Source organism: Cannabis sativa, chromosome 7 (assembly GCF_029168945.1).
Source record: "Cannabis sativa cultivar Pink pepper isolate KNU-18-1 chromosome 7, ASM2916894v1, whole genome shotgun sequence".
Taxonomy (NCBI): Eukaryota; Viridiplantae; Streptophyta; class Magnoliopsida; order Rosales; family Cannabaceae; genus Cannabis; species Cannabis sativa.
Genome location: NC_083607.1, coordinates 43,273,305 through 43,294,846, shown reverse-complemented (window position 1 = coordinate 43,294,846; position 21,542 = coordinate 43,273,305). Strand labels below are relative to the sequence as shown.

The window sequence follows — 21,542 nt, the reverse complement described above, 5'->3', positions numbered from 1 at the left end:
CCTAAACCAACTAACAAAACTAACATTTGAAGCTGTCCAATCCGAAAGTGCCACATGTCCTGAATATTAGACTTATGTCTAAAAATACCACAAATAATAATAATAATAATAATAATAATAATAATAATAATAATAATAATAAAACCCTTATAATTGTAATTTTTTGGCAAAAATATTGGTAAGTATAAATTTCTCAACAAATATAGTCTTGTACAAAATACTAATCGATACAAATTTCTCAGCAAAAGTAATTTTTTCCTTTTATCAAATTAAAATTTAGGGTTTCAATAATACACTCCCCCCCCCCCCCTCTTTGGTTACGAAGCTGCTTATATATATATAGAGTGATTGATGTTACACACATTGTCTATAGCTTGTACATCATAGGTAGAATATACACCTGCCTATGTTTAAGGGAAAAGGACCAGAGAAATAAAAAATATAACTGGAAATGGAAATAATATACATAACCTGCTACGGGGAGGAGGCCAAGTGGTTCTACGTACACATGTTGCCAAAACTTTGTTTGAATATACATGCTTTATGATATATTTATCGTCCACAAATACCTAATTCACCCTCATAATTTCTCATTTCAGATCTTGGTTATATTTCTACTTGTACGCTAAAGGTCCAGATCTTGACACTGCAAACCTTGGCAATGGACTTGGACCACTGCTACCAGACGCTGAGCCTTCCACAAACTTTGTCTTTCGGCTTGAGCTGTAATCCAAGGGCCCAGAGCGGCGAACATTCCGGTGTTTATTTTCAACACCCCGTATGCTTCCATTGTCAGTATCTCCGAGCTGATCAGGACCATGTGATGACGATCCTCTGAAAAACCCAGAATCATTACCCCCATATTGAGGAGTTAAGTCACCACGTGGCTGCCGTACTACAGGAGACCCATGCGATAGTGATAGAGCAGGTGAATTCCGGGGTGAAGCACCGAGTAATAATGCTTGTGGTGTGGAAGGAGAGTTGGAGTTGTACTGACTGTATATTGAACGGAGAATGGCGTACGGAACATGGGGCTCCAGAGAGCTTCTTGGTAGATAAGGAGAAATCTCACAAAGTTGGTCTAGGAAAATAAGCTGGGCAATAAGATGAGATCTGTGCAGAAAAGCTGAAATGGTTATATATTCTGTGTGCAGTCGTGAAGAATAATAAAGCAGTTGCAGAGAAAATGAAATCTCATAATTTGTATGTTCTGATAGTTAAACATGAATATTTCATATCGAAATCCACAGGTGTGTTACATAGATTGGATCCCTCATCACATACCTATTAGGTTCACTCCAAGAATCTAGTATGACACTTGCGGAGAATTTGATGAAGAGCTGCATAGTGGACTTTATGTTTGTCTCTGCTGACAAGCGGCTTTGTACTTCGGAATCCACTGTCTCACCTACATGCCCATTTGAGAAAGACTGTCTCTGCTGATGTTCACGTTCCAATCTAACAAACTCACTTCCGGCAATGACAGCACTGATGCACCTGTGCAATATTTGATGAAAAATGTAATGGTTAGTGCGAAAACAATAACTGAACACATGCATCAAATAATCCAGTTTGGCTTCTAATTACTTGTTGATGAGAGTGCCAAGAAATCACAATTGAGGTATTTTATCAAATGAGACTAATTGGTAGAGGAGAGAATGTTCTCTTATTTAAGAAACCCAAAATGAGATATTTGAAGTATAAATTCTAGTTCTGAAAAGTGAAAAACTTAGCAGGCATTATTGAAGTTCATCATGAATCACTTAAATGTTTCCATTCCAGTAATAATGAAAAAGAAAAAAAAGAAATAATAATAAAACAAAATTCCACCTTGCCAAGCAATAAATATTGTTGTTGAAGCCCCCAGTATCGACATTAAAAGCGGTTGTGTTCCAGATACTAGATGTCATGAAGCTAGCAAATAAATATGGTAACAAGCTCCATGAACCATCATTTGCACCCCCAACCTCTTCCAAGATTAATCTCACCCATTGAGAATCATGATCACTAACTATACCAACATTGTTTGCCACCCCTTTCATTCTTCTGATTTCATTTTTCTCAGGTATTTCTTCAGGTATATGCTTAACTATTCCAGCTAGTAATGAGTGTATCAAGGGTGCACCTTCTTCAAGCACAGCTCCTGCAGCTTCAGATAATACTCTATCAAAAGCTAGGGCTAGCCCAGCCTGGACGCAGAATCCAATTACTGTATCCATATCAACAATCTGCTTCATAGATGCTTCTCTTTCTATTCTGTCACCAGAATCCAGGCTGCCAGCAACCGCCTCTAACATTTCACGGTTTGATCGCAAAGAAGTGTCAATGCAATTTAAAAGAGCTGCTGTGTGTTCTTTCAACATTCTGTCTAGCCTGTCAACTCCATAACCACCAAATATACGAACCATGGCTTTTAACTCTCTGAGATCAGTTACTGAGTCAGCAAAGTATCCACCAACAGGTCTTGAACTCTTGAAGCATTTGTGTATGGGAGCAAAAAGAATTCCAGCACCTGATATATCTTTAATTATGTTTTCTATGTACCAATTACAAACAACTTCTGTAGCTGATCCTGTATGATGCTCTTCTGCTTTTTCAAACAAATGCAGAGAAGAAACTGGTCCAGAGAACGCCTCTGTGAGAAAAACTTCTCGAATACCCTGAGTTAGATCCATGCTGATGTGCTGTTCTGCTAGGTGGATGATGCTGATATGTCTGCGTATCAGTGACTCCAAAACAGAGGGTCGTTGCAGATCATTATCAGTTTTCAGGACTGCAAGCATTCTCCTCCTGAAGTTCCCAATGATGCATTCTCTCATGTACTGCATATAATTATAGAGGAATTTTATTGCAAAATTACAATTTAAGGAAGGATAACTTTAAAATTGGCAAGGAAAAATGTTGGAATAAGTTGAACATTTTATTTGAATTGAAGGTGAAACTGCAATTAGAAACTTGCAGAAAATTTAGGAGATGATTCAAAATTTACTGGAGGTGCCAGAACTAACCATTGAACATATGGTACCCTTTACAGTTTCACATGACCCCATGGTTTGTTTCTTATCTGCTTTTTTCTTCTTTCCAATAGGAAAAAAAAGAACAGAACTACTTGTATTATTACTTGGGGAAAGTACAAGCACATAAGGAAAGACCCATCCATGGTCTGTCTCTTATCAAACCTCCAAATTCCTACTGCTTGGTGCTGTATTATTAAATTAAGCCAATTCTGTCTAATAAGTTGGATCATGGCAGAGCGCTCACAGTCAAACCTTTGATTATCTATGACGGTACATAGTTATGCACCCAACCAGTTACAACCCAAAACAGAGAAACAAATTAAGGTTTCTATTACTGGCTGTGGAACAAAATGCAAAGAAAGAGATTACACAGGTATTTCAAGGGACGTGGAACCTCCACAGAGCTAATCTCTAGTTCTACTCGCACAATTCCTACCTTCCACTCAGCCCTTACACTGGTTATATATCCAGCTGTCTCCATTGCCTATAGTCCCATACTAACAAACTATCCTATAAGCTTGCACCTGTCCTCTCCAATAAAACCTCTAACACCCGTCCTAAGAGCCAGCTAAAAATCCAATCCAATCCTATCAAATAATGAAATGTCTTTTCAGCAGGTAAGGCAAGAATAACACACAGCTTATCATGAAATAGAAAGGCAATTGTATTATCAATGTCTTTGTAAATTATTGCTTGATTAAACTCAAATCTAGCGTGAAAGAGAGACATTCCATAACAAACAAACTTCCTATGACAAAGACAATTTGTTTTGATTCCTTTGATAAAAACAAGAATAAGAGGATGGTGAAAAGAAAAATTATACAGAAAAAATGTAATTATACCCTAGTCACAATAACATGACTGCACAGTTTTTCAATTATTCAGGTAGAGAAATTTAGAAAAAGAAAAAGATACTAATAGAAGTAAGATTAACCTCTCTCAAGACAAAGACATGATTCAAAACACAAATGGGCTCCATATCATTCAAAATCGAGCATAAATTGGTAAGCCTCTGCATTGCAGCTTCTAACCTGAAATCATAGATGTTAAGCAAAAAAAATAACCCGGAATCATAGATGAAAAAGATAGAATGACCCACTTGTGAAAAAACTAATAATTTACATTGATGTATCACCAGTTTGGACTGCTTTTACAGCTCATTTATTGAGGATCCTCACTTATGGCGGAGGAAAACAGCAGTAACAAAGGTCCATTAACATATAATCATTCAAAGTGCTTATAAAGCTGAAACAGACACCCCCCCCCCCCCCCCAACAACAACACACCAAACCAGTGTTACTATAGAACATAAGTTATAGGAAGATCAATGACTTACATTTTAATAGAACTATTACTTTCAGGATGACTTTCATGGCCAGGTAAAGGAAAGCCACCTGCTCCTCTTGGAGATTTAGTTGAACCCATTGAAAGCCTTGATGCATAATTCATATAAGAAGCTGCTTGCTCTGGAAGAAGCTGAAATACAAAAACCTTAAATATAGACTTCATCAACTATTTCTTGCTTTACTAGTTACAAATATGAAATGCAAATTATCACCTGGATCTCTAGTGCTCCAAATCCACCTTCAGAATCAAGGATATTTATTAAGCCCTCGAGTCCTCCCATTATAGATTCAATGAGAGATTCAACATAAAGGACTGCATCCCGTCCAATCTTAGTTACCTGTACAGTAAAGGAGTAAAGTAGCAGTCATTCCCTTTCCCATTGTCCAGTAATGTGAGTCAAAATATGTTCAGCAATTTAAATAAAAATTTAATCAAGTATGATGTGGAACTTTGACACAAAGATTTCATAAAGCCATCAGCAAGAAAATGTCAAAGTTTTAATGGTGTCAAAGTAATGGGTCACTCAGGAAGTACTGTCAAGGTCCTACTAATCTTAAAAGCTTAAGTTGATTATAGAATGTTCAACAATGTTTAGGATTAGTTGAGTAGACCAATTTTGTTCCCCCCCCCCCCACACAAAAAAAATAAATAAATAAATAAATAAATAAAAAATGTCCAACAATGACTACCAAGGTGATACATTGATACATTGCAAGCCTCAAAACTAACCTAGTGAGCATATACTAGCCAGTTTTTTGGGGGGTCTCGCTTGAGAAAAATGGCAGAATATTTGCGGGCAAAGAGACTTCAATAGAGGATTTATGGGAGAAGGTAAAATTCTAGATAGCAACTTGGATTAATAAAACAAAAGACTTTGAGGGACTTTTCTTTCCTAGATCTTTGTATATTGGGGAAACTTTCTGTATTAATTGTGTTTTAGTTATGGGGTTTGCTCCCACAAGGTCTGAGGTTCGACTCCCTCCTGGGTACCTACTGCCTACATAGCAATTGCTAGAGTTTCTTGGTCCCCAAATATTGCAGGGTTAGGCAGGAATCTCTTTCTTCTTTTTTTTTTTTGAAAAGTGAAAGGGTTCTCTTGTCTTAGACAGGACCCTCCCCGTTATGTATTAAGAATCCTCACTTATGGCGGAGGGAAGCCTTGGTTACAAAAGATCGCCTAGAACAGTTAGCACACGGTGGTGCTGAAGTAAAATAAGCTAAGCAGAGGAGGTACTTCCCCTACGATAGTGAATTCCATTCTCTACATAAATCTAAAAAGGACAAATCCTCAAAAAGTTTAGTTTTAAAAACCCAAGTAAAGTAGCTGTCCAGAACTTAACTTTCTCCCACACATCCTCTACTGAACTTCCAACCCCTTCAAAAATTCTATCATTCCTTTCAAACCACAACCCAAATTATTGCTAATGTCGTTGTTCTCCATAGCTTTGTTTTACGTTTGCTGCCAATTAATTTGCTGACTATCATTTTTGGTACGAATCTTGGCATAACCCATGTCAGCTGAAATTCCTTTATCAACCTTACCCATAATCGTCGAGTAAAGCTACAATCCAAGAACAGATGCCCAATGTCTTCCCCGTTGTCTTTGCAGCAAACGCACCAACCAGGGGAGAAGTATAGGTAAGGTTTCCTTTTCTGCATCTTATCATGTGCGTTCACTTTATCTAAAGACACAAGCCCACCAAATACTTTAACTTTCGATGGAACATAGCTTTTCCATAAAGTCCTTGCCCAATACAATCCACCACCATTCAGGATTGATGTAAACCAATAAAAGGCTGACTTACAAGAAAAAACCCCATACGGATCCAGTTTCCACAGTCGGCTATCATCCGAAATATTCAGCACTCTGACATGTTCCACCTTTTGTAGCAGCGAAATTAGGCTTGGCAATACCAAAAACTTATAGTATGTTGAGTCTGACATGTGCATATAGTATACATGCTAAATAATATGAATTATAACTACTAACACTAGTACAATCGAGGTACGAAGTGTATGTAGCATAACAATCAGTTGTACTCGGAGTACGAGCAAACCCTACCAACACTAGTATTAGAAAAATACTTAGTGCATATGATATAGAGAACGTACTTCAATTAAGAACGTTCTTGATTCATCTGTTAAGACTTGTATATAGGTGTATAGGCGCCTAGCTGCAGGTCAATGATATGTTTATATATTTTATGCTTTTCTTACTGAGCTTGTCGACTCGCAGATATGATTTTATGTGTAGGTAAAGCAAAGGTGAAAGCTGAGCAACAATGAGTTTGAAGCTCGCTAGCGATTGTTCAGATTCTTGCATCACTGCCTTTGAATAGTCTCTTCTTCTTGGATCAAAATCTTCTCAGAATTTAATAATTGCACTTCTAAATTCTTGTCGTTTTTTTGGCCTAACAAACTTGAGGATGCCATCAAAGAATTCTAAGTCAGGTTCTTCTTTCTGACTAGAGGTAATGATTCCTCCTCGACTATCTTGAAAGTCTCACTCTTTCTGCTATTTACAGAGTTCCATCCGAGCTTGATATGGATTCTAGAAAGAAACCTTTGTTCATTTTGAGCCAAAATCAACGTGTAAGGCCATTGATGTGTGTAGTTATATTGGCCTGAATTGCTCTTGTCCAATTCCAAACCCTCCGCAGAAATAAAATTACCCTTTCAACTCCATGGGTGGACTGAATTCAGGACCTATCATTGGTAAACAAGAATCCCAACAATGAGTATCACTAACATGCCTTCCCTTAAACAAAGTGTTGGGATAAAAAGGTTGCTCTTCATTAAATGTGACATCTGAAGAGACAATAAGGCGACGAGTCAAAGGGTTGTAACATTTGTAGCCTTTTTTTTGTGGAAGAATACCAAGGAAAATACACTTTTGAGAACGAGGATCAAGTTTGGTATGATTAGGTCCTAAAACATGAACATAGGCAGTACAACCAAATGTTTTCAATGGAATATCGGAGAGTAGGTGAGTATGAGGATAAATCTTAAGAAGAGAAAAAATTGGAGTTTGATATTGTAAGACACGAGATGGCATTCTATTGATTGAATACGTTGCTGTCAAAATAGCTTCTCCCCAAAAAGTCTTAGGAACAGTGGAAGTAAACATGAGAGCCTTAGCAACTTCTAACAAATCCAGATTTTTTCTTTCAGTAATCTCATTTTGTTGGAGAGTGTACTAACACATGAACGTTGGTGGACAATGCCAATAGAGATAAGATAATCACCTACGATTGAATTAAAATATTTTGTACCATTATCAGTGAGCAAAACTTGGAGATTAGCTTGAAATTGATTTTTTATCATGGAATGAAACTTTTTGAAAGTGGCAGCAGCATTAGATTTATCTTTCGGAAGAAATACCCAAGTTAAACGAGTATGATCATCTATAAATGATATAAACCAGCGAGTATTAGAGATATTTTTAACACAGGATGGCCCCCACATGTCACTATGAATGAGAGTGAAAGGACGAGATGCCTTATAAGGGTGAGAACGAAAAGTACCACACGTGAACAGTATTCACCGATGATATGGAGGTCAAGGGCCAGGGTTTTGTTGATCGGAAACTGAGCAATCTCCCTGTGCCAATGGTGAGAATAGAAGACCACTTCAAAGTGATTTTCTAAAATTGAACCTCAAGAGTTTCAAACCCTAATTTTTTTTATTTTATTTTTTTTGGTAAGAGGAGCTGAAAAAATTGAGATTTTTTCCCAATCTTTGAGCTTCTAAAGCTCTGATACCATGTAGAAATACTCTTGAATGTTGTTTTTATCATTATTGGAAAAGCCTTTAAATAGGTTGAGTACAAAATTACATCTCAACTATGAACCACTAACTAATGCAACAAATACTAATTATTTCTACAGTTAACTTGTTCAAGCTTGTAATTCCTTTTCAGATTCAAAACACAGTAGAATTTCTTAATTGTTCTCTATTCTACTATAATTTTCTATTTGAGTATTGCTAGGATCGTATCATAATGCATCTATCTATCTTTTAAGTAAGATTTTAAAATTTCCTTTCTCTTCTAGTGGCTTAAAGAAAAATATTACTGCGTATGTAAATGTATAATTGGATTCCATTTCAATTATGATGTTAATAGATGCAATTTAAAGAGACAATACTTAAATATGAGGTGTAAATTTCTTCTACTACTTTGGGATGTAGATGGACAGAAAGGCAAAGAGTTAATATTCCATGTATCACCTCTTCTGGAACAATGGGGGAAGCACACTCTGGAAAACTACTAGCAACACCAAGCCAAGCACAGCAATGCTGAGGACGTCCTTCCGCACCAAACATAGTGTTCCTAAAGACCTGTCAACAATTAAATTTAAGTCAAAAAAGTGTTTTGAAAACATCATAACAATTCAGATTTTAGTTTAAAGAATTGGCCTTCATAATCATAAAGAATGAAGAAAATGACTTCATATACAAAGAGCTCAAACTCACTGCTGTTAGGTGCTGATGGTAGAAGTACAACTTTTTAAGACTGCCATGCCTTGATAATTGAGACTCTAATTCATCAACACATCTGCATTGAAAGTTTCACATTAATGCTATTATTAGTCCTCACTCATCTATAGGATATGCAATTTGGAGGCCAAACATTTAAATAACATTCACAAAACACATTAAAAACAAAGAGCACTAGCATCAATACATATGATGGCATAAGATTGGGTTTATGATGACATAAGACAAAGAGTCTCGCAACAAAGTCAAATATTAGATTGGGTTTGTGATGACATAAGATGAGAAACTATAAGATTGGGTTTTGATGGTGCTAACATAATTTAGGGTTTGTTATAGTTTGCATGAAATTACTAGATAAATATTTATGTGACTGAGTGTGTATATGAAAATGAATACCTGTATTTATTAAGTTTTTTTCTTTTTTTTTGAAACTAGGATCCCCACCTACTCCTACAATATTTGGGGACCAAAACACTATAGCAATTGATATGTAGGGACTCAGAGGGACTCAACCTCTGACCTTGTGGGAACAAACCACATGCCTGATCATTTGAGCTACCCCTCTTTAGGTATATCTGTGTATATTACATTTTTATACTTAAGAGCAAATAGTACCTAGACCAATTGTATGCAGAATTTCCCTCCGACAATAATCCTTCCTTCCCTGTGGAGACTGTAGCTTTCTCCAAATGTCTTATGTTAATTGATGACCGCGAGGATGTGACTATCATCAATATTGATAACCAGTCTTTTCGGAAATCCTATTCAATAAAGAAGCATTATTTGTGCATCTTGTGAACTGGAATGGTGAGAAATGCTAAAGCTAGAAGAAAGCTAGTTTTTTTTTTTTGGGGGGACAAAACAAGAAAGTTGTATTCACAAAAATAGAATTTAGTGAGCACAGATTTCTTACAGATAAGTCACATGTGATTGCAGATATATGTTCACCCTGTAATTTTGGAATATTTTCAAGGTGATGAACGATCCTCTGAAATAGTCCTTTCAAGCTTGCATCCAAATCAAGAGCCACCATTCCTGGAGTACCGAGCAAAAACCGAATTCTACCCGCACATGAAGAAAGATATGATAATGCATAACCTCGAATTGCTGCATATAATTAGGAAAACAATTTTATTTTAAAAAAAAAAAAGGCAAGGCAAAACAAAACAAAACAAAATGACCCAAAGAATCTTTTATGCAGGAAATACATTCAAGATAGCATGAGTAGTCAGTAAAAGTAACATCCGCAAAAAACAAACCTGCAATATATTTGCGCACTAAACAGCATAGCCGGTCCATTCCATCTAATAAAAACCCAATAGTTGGATCACTTAATTCCTGCAACCATTACCATAGCAGTGTTTGTCAGGCTCAGATTGAGTAAATTCAAGAAAATCAAAACAAACCAAAAAAGCGTTAAGAAAATTCTGAGAAAGCTGATTGACAGATCTGGCCATTATGGGAACGGTAGCTATTTTTTTTCTTAAATCAAAACACCAGAGCCTATTATTATTAAAAATAATACAAGAGGAATGGAAGTACGAAATACTTACACCCAACAATAAACCATCAAAACAAGCAACCAGACAGACAACCAATATATATATATATATATATATATATTCCTAGAACACAGAAACTAAGAACTTAAGGTATAAAAGCATACTTACGATCTCAACTGGTGTCATTCGACCAGTTTTAGATTTTGATGACGCAATTCCCACATGTTGGAAAAACCAGATAACCTCATACTGAGCAAAAGCCAAGGCAGAGAACACCATCTGTACGATATTTTACATAAATGATATATCTTGAGAATTTTTTCAACTAACCTTGGATTTTAAAATTTTAACTTAAAATAGACAAGAGAAGCTTGATCGGTTTACCTGTATATTAGGAGCCAATAAACTAGGCTGATCAGTGAAGAAAAGCACCATTCTCCCAATCTCTTGCTTCAGTAAAATTCTCCTTTCACGATGAATGCCATCACATGAAAGTAGCGCTTGTTCATGCACTTCACTGCATTCAACACCTAATTAATTACTTGATTATTGTGATAGGTGTCACAATGAAATGTTATTTCACAGAAGGCATATCAATGATGTTTCCCAACTATCTATATTAATAGTTCAATTACACAACAAAACTATATTTTGTTTATGACGTTTGAAAGTTCTGAATAAATCATACAAGACAACTTAGCAAAAACTCTAGTAATGTTATGTATTAAAATTGTGGGTGATCACTGCGTATGGAACATAAGATATGTACGTATATATATAGGGAACTTCTTAGGGTGTTCCTATTTCCGGTACCTAGAGAAATTATATCACAATTTTTTTATAATGACATATATTGTAGTTATAACAAACGTATCGTCAGTTTTCGAAAAATTCTGAATAATTCACGATTATGTTCTAAAATAGCTAGTTGCATAAGTGATAGTTTGAATCATATTCTCGCTACGACCTAGTAGATCATTCATAAATTTCAAAAAGAAGCAAGATGCATACTAATACTATAACCATCATGTTCGCAGTTAAATAAAAAGATTATAATTTCTTTAAATATCAAAAATATTAAATGCTCCAATAGTAGCAAAAGTGATACCTCCTCTACCCAAAAATTTCCTACATATATATACATATAAACGAAGTCAAAATTTTGTATAACCTATCAAAATGTTATGTTTTAATTTTATGTAAGTCCAAAGTCCCTCTCAAAACTCAAAAAGAAAACGAAGAAGAACACACACTGTATGGAAGAACCCAAAAACAAAATTGGGCAACAGCAAAGCAGAGAAGATGAAATTGTGTGACATGAATTACATCACGAGAACAGTCAGCTTCTTCTAGTTCCTACTCCCTCTTTTGCAAATATTCCAATTATAATTGATGTTAGACACAAGTGTTTTAAGAAGAAATAAAGGGTCAGACCTAATCATTCTTTCAACCTGCTTTGCAACGCTATATTCCAAATCTGCTTCTTTTTGCTTGGTTCGTCCGGATTTCGCCATCCTCTTTGATTCCAAAATTCTGGGTAGAACATAGAGCTGATATTCCTCATGCAAAAGTATATACTGCATATTTTAAAGTCAACAAAACAGTCAACTTCTTCATTTTGATAACAAAATGTTTCATTCAGCAAATATAAATAGCAAATCTCACCTCATCCCTAAATAATGTTAGAACTAGATTTTCTTTTAGTACCACCTGAAATAATCAATAAAAATGAAAGAGGTGAGAAAAACAAGCAATACAATATTCCATTGAATAAATTAATAAATGTTTTTAATGTTATACTCTTCAACAGGATCATTCTATTTCACCTCTTACAACCAAAAATAATTTGCAATAAAGATACTTGATAGCATGGTGATTACATTCATGCAAAAGTTCTACCCTTGAGCATGGATGCATACCATTGGCACACCGACAAGTTTTACAAATCACTATTGTATTTTTTTTTTCGAAATAAAACAGCCCTGTATTACAAATCACACATGCATATTGACAAAATAGTTATTCCATATGGAAGATGATTTGAATAAAAAGAAAAATCCACTGGGATTTGGCTTTCCTTATCTACGTGTATAAGATGGCTAAAAACAAAGAACAATAATAAAAAAACCCACTGACTGAAATCACAGTATGCATTTTAATGATCTCAAATTGCAGTAGCTATGCTCATGATTGTGGACGATAAAATAATACAATTTTGTAAAATGAACCAGAAGATTATCAACTAATTACCGAATTCAATTTTACAATCAAGCAATTTAATCTATTAAGGTTTACCATAGCAATATCGATGCTAGTAACACGAAGCAGCTCATCTGGACAAACAAGATACCCAAATAACACCCATTCTCGATAAGAAGTAACATTTGCTAGATCCTGAGCTCTCTGCAAGGAGCAAAAAGCATGAAATTGCAGTTAGCTATCACTTAAGAAAAAAAAAGAAAATAATACGGCTAAATAATGCAGATGAAGTACCATTGGATGAGCAGAATTTGTAAGAATATCTGGATATCGAGGATGATACGGGCTTAAAAAGCCTTCATTTCTAAGTTTTCTTGTATCTGTTGATAAAAAGATAATAGGACCTACTGCCTCTAGGACCTGAAAAAAGCTCAAATACAAATTATAAATTTCGAATTGTAATAGTTGCTGAAATTACTAAATCGTGTAGATAATGTTTCTACAAGCGTGTAGATTTTTCTCGGACAAGAGAGAGAGAGAGAGAGAGAGAGAGAGAGAGAGAGAGAGAAGCTTTTTGACTTTTTTTTCTTCACTTTTATAGAACACATTTATGAAACTTGAAGCAGATCACTCACACCCAGACCCAAGACCCAACCACTAGAGATAACTGTAAGTGGCCTAAAGTGTTTTGAGTTTATAATAGCTTTTTATGCATATCAAAGAAAAATTTCACCAACATTTTTGCATAGCAGGTAATATTGGTAATATTATCTATAATATTATAAAAACTTAATCCTGATTTAAACCATATGTAAAGAATGGGACAAACCTCTCCAATACGCGGGCTCACAAAATTTAAGTCTTCTTGCAACCCTTTTAATGGTGGATCATAAGAGTCTATAAATTGAACCAACCTGCAAAAAAAATGAGAGAGAGAGAGAGAATTAAGGTCTCGTGATTCAAGTGGGGATAAGATACCAGAGCAAACTATTGACATAATGCAAATGCTAGTAAAGCAGCTCATGAAACACCACCGCATCTAAACTATATTGTTGCAATGACAAAGACCTTCGACATTATTGTGTCAGAAACATTATTGTACATATAAATATAATAATAAAATAAAAAGAAACATGCCATCACCCATCATATTAAGAGCATCAATGCATAGTTGTGTCAATTTGTGAAAACATGTGCTCTTCATTGCAAGTATAAGAAATAAGGTTTATCTTCTAGTAGAAAAAGATCATTGAGCTTTCATATGACAAAAAAAGCTTAAAATAATTATACATAATTGTCATTAGTGCATATATTTCATACAGTAGATTAACAAAAGCTCTACTCCCTTTCTCTTTAAAAAAAATTAAATTAACACAAGCTCTACTGTAAATAATAATTATTGACAGCAGACCATCGGGCAATTGTAAATAATAATTATTGTAAACATAAAAGCAAAACTGGGCCTACCGATGATAAAAATCACAATCTCGATCTTCTCTTGACATGGCATGCAGAAGGTTGTACATTTGTAGCATCATTTTCCTCGGCAACTATCATAAACATATTGTCAGGTAAGGTGAAAGCACATCCTGAAATAATTTCAACAGCATGCACATACATTCTATATATAATATTAAAGGGGAGAGAGAGAGTAAACAAAATTTTAATTTCAGTTACCTTCTCTGAGAAAAGATTAACACGAACGAATGAACAAAAGAGATCCATAAACGCGTGCAGTATAAGTGCATTTTGATGGGGCTGCAAAATACTGTGCCAAGTTATTAGAGGTATCATGTATAATCTACAATTAGTTAATTTTCCCAATAATTCACAACCAAAAACAAGGCAATGATTTATCATTCCTTCTAATATTCGTATTGCATATGTCCATTAACCTATCTTTATGGAACACAATAATCAAAAGGCCCCGGAAAGGCAACATATAGATATTGATTTCCATCTACAAGTTAAATCTAAATGAACAAATTAATAAGTTTTTTTTTTTTTTTTTGGAAGCAGAGAAACAATTTTATTCAACCACAACCACCAAACTACAAAGCAAGCTGCCAAGAACAGCAGACACTAAAATGTTAATTAAAGACAAAACATCAGCTTCTCTTTTGCTGAGATGAGAAAATAAACAACCCTTAACTCTAGCCTTGACAATCAACTTGATCTGGTTACTTAGCACTTTAGCAAAGCTACAAACTCAAAGATACATCTATTTCTATTACACAAAATGCAATATATAGTAGCAGCAACTAAAGTGTTAATCAATAAGTTTTTTTTATTTGCTTCAGTGTAAACTTTTATCATATTTCCATTTGTTATTGTTAAGGTTCTTCAATTTGCCTTTAACAAACTCTCCACCTTTGCAACGATGTGCATCACTATTTTTCAAACTCATGATTTCCATGTATAGAGGTAACTCTCTTGAGCATAAAACGTTTCAGACTTGAGTCTGTAAAAGAATTACTACCTGATTCAAGTTTCAACATTTTAATTATAACATCAAACTAGCAAAAGAAGAGAAATTGAGACTCACCAGCAAAGTAATAACAGTACTGCTCAAATCCAATATAAGCCTCAAAGCTTGTTCTCGAAAAGCCATCAGGTCAAGAAGAAGCTGATTCATTAAAAGGTATATATACATATATTAATCATAGTTAATTTGATGTCAAATTTTATAAAAATAAGCTGAATAAAAAATTTCAACATAATAGTAGGAAGTGAAGTCTAATGGATTTTCATAGTCCAATAGCAAAGTTCACACTTGAATCCTTGAAAGGAATACAACTCCTGGATTAATCACAGCCATTTGTAAGTTGTAACAATTCAATAACATTTCCAAACCAATAAACATAACATTAAAACCATTGAGAGGGAGAAAAAGAGAGGGTAAAACAATTGGCAATCCTCTCTTTTATAATTTTGTCCAAATCATCTTAAACACTATGACTAAAACTTCATAAACATAAAGATCACACAGAATTCGGTCCGAGCTTAGTTAAACAGTGACAAATTGATATCTAGTGTAAAACATAAAATAAGAAAAGGAAGTATACAACCGATGTAGTACCTGAATCCATGGTTCCAAACTCTGCAAATGATGTTCTGCACTATCATGTAAAGCATCCAAAGCAAACTTGTCAACCTGGAACCAGTATCCTCACTAGTTAATAAAGTTCAAAAACCCACTTCACGTGCTGCCACACAAAATATCCAGCATTCAAATGAAAAATAAACAATTCTTACACGTTCAAGTTGTAATTTGCTAAAATGTTCAGGGAACTTCTTTGAGAGCAATACACAAAGTCTTGGATGGTTTGGGAACACGCCTGCTTTCCAAAATGCTTCTGAAAACACATGGCCAACGGGATCTGGGTAGTCCAGTATTTGATTTAGCCTATACATTTTGGCCATAAGACCTTTAGCAACTTCTGTAAGTTGAACTACCCATTGCATATTCAAACCCTTATGTGACCCAACGGAGCTCTGGACCTGGGCATCATGACTGGTACTCCTAGAGCTCTTGGGTGTCATTTCTGGACCCAAATATTCAGTCCATCTTGCTGGACCCTCCCATTCCCTCGATCTTACAGAAGTAGGCGACAATGATGAATCTTGACTTGAATATTGTGTTCTTGATTTAGCCATTGCTTAAATAATCTCTACAAGCCTCTGCATTTAAAGTTCCAACATGAGTTGCTTCAAAAAAAAAAAAAAATCCAACATGAGCTAAAATCCACTGTGATCAATAATTTAGACATTTGCATATGTTTGAATCGTTTATTTAAAGTAGTCTCACTAACATATACAGAATACCAAAACAAGCGTATGAAATTTCCTTATTTGCAGATACATAAAAAAAAAAAAAAAAAAAAAAAAAAAAACCTTCAAACTAAATACTCTAAACAACAAAGACCAATTCTCAAGCTGAGCATTTACTACTAGAAAATAAACTCGGAATTTTTTTTATTTCATTTGTTAGCTATTCGGCCGCTAATGTAGGAAAGACCTCAGAAAACTAAATTACTAGAAAATTTAGTAAGAAAAGTAAAAAAAAATGGAAAAAACATCGGAGGCAAAAATAGCAACCTCAGTGGTACAGTTTCACTTTCAGACCCGAAAACGACGCAATTTCTAATATAAAAAAAGAAAATAATCTAATTTCCATGAGCCACATTTTCTCGGCAACCAAATGAAACAATAACGAAAAGAGTGGGAGAAGTAAAGAGAGAAACGAAGGAAGAAAAGGTACAGAGAATTGATAGAAGTGGAACTTGAGAAAGAGAGCAGCTTGTGAGTAACAGAGAAGATGAAGGTCAGATCTGAGTCTTGGGCATTGGTAGGAGGAGTAGGGAGGGAGGCATTCGATTTCGATCCTTGATAGAGGAGTTGGTGGTGTAGTGGGAGAGCTGAAATGAAATGAAATCTCACATATCAAAGAGAATTGAAAAATTATTAATATATTTTATCATATTAAAAGTAATGAGAATTAGTTATAAAAAAAAAATAAATAAATAAATAATTAGGCCAGTTGGGACCCCCTTTTTTTTTTCTTTTTTCTTTTTTCTTTTTAGGTTTATTTTATTACAGCTACAGTCAAATCACGGGTAAATACTATACTATACTATTACTGTCCATTGTCAAAGGCCTTTGCGATGTATTTTGCTCTTTGTAATGTTAACCAAGGGGGCCCAAGCGCTGGGCGAGCTGAAGTCCCGTCATTTGCTTCCACGGATGTAGTGAAATTAAACAGAAAAGGTAAATCGCTAAAAAAAAAAAAAGTCAATTGTGGTAAAATTCCCAATAGTTCAACTTTTTTAGCAATGAACTCTCAAAATTTTAATTTTAGTAGTAAAATCTCAAAACCCTTTTCCATCTAAATTTAGCACTTAAATGTCATATTGGGATGTCGATGTTGACAATAATGTACATGTGACACAGAGCATGAAGTGATGATTGCAGGGCTACAATTAGCCAAAGAAGTCGGAGCCCAGAACATCGAACTTTATAGTGACTCTCAACTAGTAGTAAATTAAATGTACGGAGAATACCAAATAAAAGGTGAGAAAGTGACTAGTTACGTATCAAAATCTCGAGTTCAAAGTTTTAAAAGATACTTTATTAAGCAAGTTCTTCGGGACCAAAATACTTTCGCGAATATGTTGGCGAAATTAGCAATAGATCTAGACATGGAAAAGTACAGACTAGTTCCCATAGCTCACCTAGCCATTCCAAGCACAGAATCACTGGGAGTAAGCATCATTGATCATTCAACTTCCTGAATAGGCCCCATCTACAAGTTTTTGAGCTCTGGAGAGCTTCCGAATGATAGAGCAGTCGCTTAGAAGGTATAATACCAAGCTCTGTGATATTTGCTCCTATATGGAAAGTTATACCGAAGAGGGTTATCGATATTATTTCTGAGTGTTGCCCCTGATTTTGTCCAAAATACGTGGACCAACCGGACTGTGACACGTGGGCTGAAGAAGCAAGACTTTGAGATAATTCGACTAAGTCTCCTTAATCAAAAGGATCAGCATTCAACATGCCTCCCGGAGTAGGCATGAAGGCTTCATATACTCCCGGAGAACAAGGCTACAACGAAGCACCTTCGGGAGGTATCAAATCTTAATGCCGCATGGGAGAAGGCGTATTGAAACTACCATAAGTATTAAAGTCTGACGATGTAACCCCCCTTCTGCAGCTACTACGCTATGATTAATGAGCCTAGTGACGGCTACTTTATGAGAAATCACATCAGTCAAGAAAGGATAATGGATTACATCCATTAAACTCCTAAAAAGCCTAGGGATTAGACCATGCATTTCCTATGATGTATTCATTGGGAATGTGTGCCTTTACTGAATATTATAGAAAGACATGTACCTCAATTCTGGGGATCACCCCACAAAAACACTATAAATACCCCCCAAACTCATTAAGGCAGGGGTCGAGAATTCTGGGTTCCATAAGAACTAGAGAGAAAAACCACCAAGAACATTCTCTGTAATAAATACTCTCATAAATATACAGACTCGTGGACTAAGGCTCATTAATGCCCCAACCACATAAAAATCTCGTGCATCAACTTCTTACAACTTTCCTAAATATTATTATATTGGTTGCCGAAAACCTCGGTCAATATTTTGGTACTTTCATTGAGAGCTGAAGGAAGCGTCTGCAAGTAAGCAGTAATATTACAAAACAACAATGGTGGAGACTCGTAACACACGTCAACCCCGTCCTCCTCAAGACGCTCAAGACCCAGACGATGAGGATGTGGCCTCAAGAGCAAACGTGGGCTCTGAGGACGGAGAAGGAACCCACGACGACGAATACGAAAGAAACTTCGATGAGTACGACGCCTACGACGAAGGCAGCTATACAGAGATAGTACTCTTGAGACAAAAGGCTGCTGATCACGAAGCTGAAATCGCAGCCCAAAAAGAACAAAATAAAAAGATGCAAGAGGTGATACTGGCCATGCAAAAAGCCATGGAGGCAGCAGGAATCCACGTGCATCATAAAGCCATCCCTGCTGGACTTGGAGAGACACCAGGAGAATCCTCGCCAAGTGCCCAAAAGTAGAAATCTAGGGAACCTAGCCCTATAAGGTATCCCTCTGAAGGGAACCAGCAGAAAAACCCTACCTCCACTCCCGGGAAAAAGAAAAAGGTGCAGGATCCGCGAAAGGTCCGCTCAGATTTCCCGAAAGGGAAAGGTCCGCAGAGGGGCAAACTCCAAAAAGGGAGTCTTCGCCCTCAGGATCGAGAGGACGGAAAGAGCGTTTCTGTGCACCAGGAACCCGGAGGGAGAGGAAGAAAGGGCCAAAAATGCCCTCCCATCAATCTGAGACAACAGATTAACGGGAAACACGGTGACCTCCGGGATCACTTAGACCAAAAGAAACACGTGCCCGCGGTATCCACGGGAACACTAAACGAAGGAATCATGGCTGAACTTGCCATACTCCGAAAGGACATTGCTCGAGTCTCCCGGAGACAAAAAGGTGATGACTCTGACTCTGACTGTGAAGACTGGGAGCCTTGTGCCAAGCACATCTTGGAAGCGGAGCTCCCCAAAAATTTTAAGATGCTCAAAATGGCAGCTTATACCGGGAACTCTGACCCTAGCGATCACTTGTCACGGTTCAACTGAGTCATGACAGTCATGACAGTCAGTAATGACGCCAAGTGTTTATGCTTCCCGCTTACTTTAAGCGGGTCCGCAGAAGAATGGTTCAAGAAACTGGAGCCAGGATCCATGGACTGCTGGACTAAGCTGCAAACCAGCTTCCGGAGGCAGTTTGTCGCCGCAAGGAAAGTTAATCTGGAGGTCAGCGCCTTGACTAACATCAAGCAGCTGCCTACGGAGACACTGAAGAATTTCATAAAGAGGTTTAAGGAAGAAGCCTCAAAAACCAAGAAAGTCGATGACAGACAACAGCTCGCTCTTCTTCAAGCAGACATCCATATAGGGACTCCGTTTTGGAACGTTACAGCAAGAAGGAGCCTCCAACCTTCAAGATTTCCAAAAAAGAGTCCAAAAATACATCAACTTAGAAGAGGCCCAGATAGTGGCCTATGGGGGATACTACCCTACTGGGATAGCGGGATATGTACCCGGAGCTCAGCTCCCGGGAACCTTACCAACAGCCGCTCCACCGATGAGCGGCATACAATTTTCTGCTACCCTAGGATATAGTCAGGGTCAGGCCTTAGCCCCTGCGTCTTCTCATTTTGGGAACCCATCTGGGATAAGCGGACAAGCCCCATCTCACTCCGCTCCAACCGCAAGCTTAGCAAGTCCCTCTCAAGGCTCTCGGAGCAAGAGGTCCTCAAAAGGCAGCAACCGGACGGAGGATAAGCTGCAGAAAAGGGGGTACACTCCCTAATATACCCAGTACACGGAGCTAACGGACTCCCAAGAGCGTGTGTATTTCTCTAATAGGCAAAACACGCACTATCGGAGACCACCTCCTCTGTACAGGGATAGCTCCCGGAGGGATCCCAATAAAAGATGTGAGTATCACAACGACATTGGGTATAGCACCAATGAATGCAAAAACCTCAAGGACGAGATCGAAAACTTGATCCGATTGGGACATCTTTACGAATGAATCAAGAACCGGTTGCCTCACCTCAATCCAGTTTAGGCAGCAGGACCTTTGCCCCAAGGAGCACCAGGGGGTGTAGCCAGAGCATTGGCCCCAGTTGCTCCCCCCGGAGAAGCGCAGCAAATTCCTGGCCTGCCGCCAAGACCCAACGGAAGAGTAGCCATGATCTCAGGAGGACCTCACATCGGAGGAACTACCCGAAAGGAACTGAAACGTTACGCAGGGGCCGTAAAGCACAGTGAGGTTTGGGAGGTTACTCAACTCCCAGCTTAAAGGCCCCGACTAATGGATCAGCCCATTACATTCACAGAAGAGGACGCTAAGACAGTGCGCTTCCCTCATCATGACCCCCTGGTCATAGAGACTCCCATTGCCAACAAGATTGTGGCTAGAATCCTAATTGACAACGAGAGTTCTGTGAATTTATTATTCAAAGAAGCCTTCACAGCAATAGGCCTCACGGACCGGGATCTTTCACCAAGCGGTTCCCAGCTCACAGGGTTTAATGGAACAACACTTATCCCAATGGGGAAAGTGAGGCTCCCAGTCACCCTGTGCCCAGACACGCCCCAAAGAACTTTCAAGTACTGCACGTTTGTGGTGGTGGACTGCCCAACAACTTACAATGCAATCCTCGGACGACTGGACCTGGTGGATTTTGGTGCAGTCACATCGATTAGGCACTTGTGTCTGAAATTCCATACTCAGGAGGCTGGAATAAGAACCGTGAAAGGGAACCAGGGAGAGGCCAGGCAGTGTTACAACGTTGATACCCACCTACCCGTCCTAATGGTCCATGAAATTGTTGAGCCAGGAATGGCGGAAGAAGATGAGTTGGATTCCTGTGTGGGATCC

General features: G+C 37.2%; 1 protein-coding gene across 1 annotated transcript; it reads right to left on the bottom strand.

The window, feature by feature from the left end:
* Positions 1–234: 234 nt before the first annotated feature.
* On the bottom strand, positions 235–17,004 carry LOC115698155 (protein NAP1). Its single transcript, XM_030625336.2, has 24 exons — positions 16,824–17,004; positions 15,818–16,243; positions 15,642–15,716; positions 15,108–15,188; positions 14,240–14,320; positions 14,030–14,112; positions 13,392–13,476; positions 12,857–12,982; positions 12,659–12,766; positions 12,029–12,073; positions 11,798–11,940; positions 10,748–10,880; positions 10,532–10,642; positions 10,121–10,199; positions 9,775–9,968; positions 9,477–9,622; positions 8,838–8,919; positions 8,592–8,702; positions 4,576–4,701; positions 4,354–4,493; positions 3,952–4,048; positions 1,831–2,822; positions 1,285–1,497; positions 235–1,113 (listed from the first exon to the last, which is right to left on the bottom strand). Exons 2-24 carry the CDS (start codon positions 16,217–16,219, stop codon positions 615–617), a joined length of 4,152 nt encoding a protein of 1,383 aa, XP_030481196.1. The 5' UTR covers positions 16,220–16,243; positions 16,824–17,004; the 3' UTR covers positions 235–614.
* Positions 17,005–21,542: the final 4,538 nt, after the last annotated feature.

Coding starts and splice junctions, on each gene's coding strand:
- LOC115698155 (XM_030625336.2), bottom strand. CDS start 16,219: ATGGCTAAATCAAGAACACAATATTCAAGTCAAGATTCATCATTGTCG. Junction 14,321..15,107: donor GTACTGTTATTACTTTGCTG/GTGAGTCTCAAT, acceptor AGTATTTTGCAG/CCCCATCAAAATGCACTTAT. Junction 1,114..1,284: donor TCTTGGAGTGAACCTAATAG/GTATGTGATGAG, acceptor TTTTCTGCACAG/ATCTCATCTTATTGCCCAGC.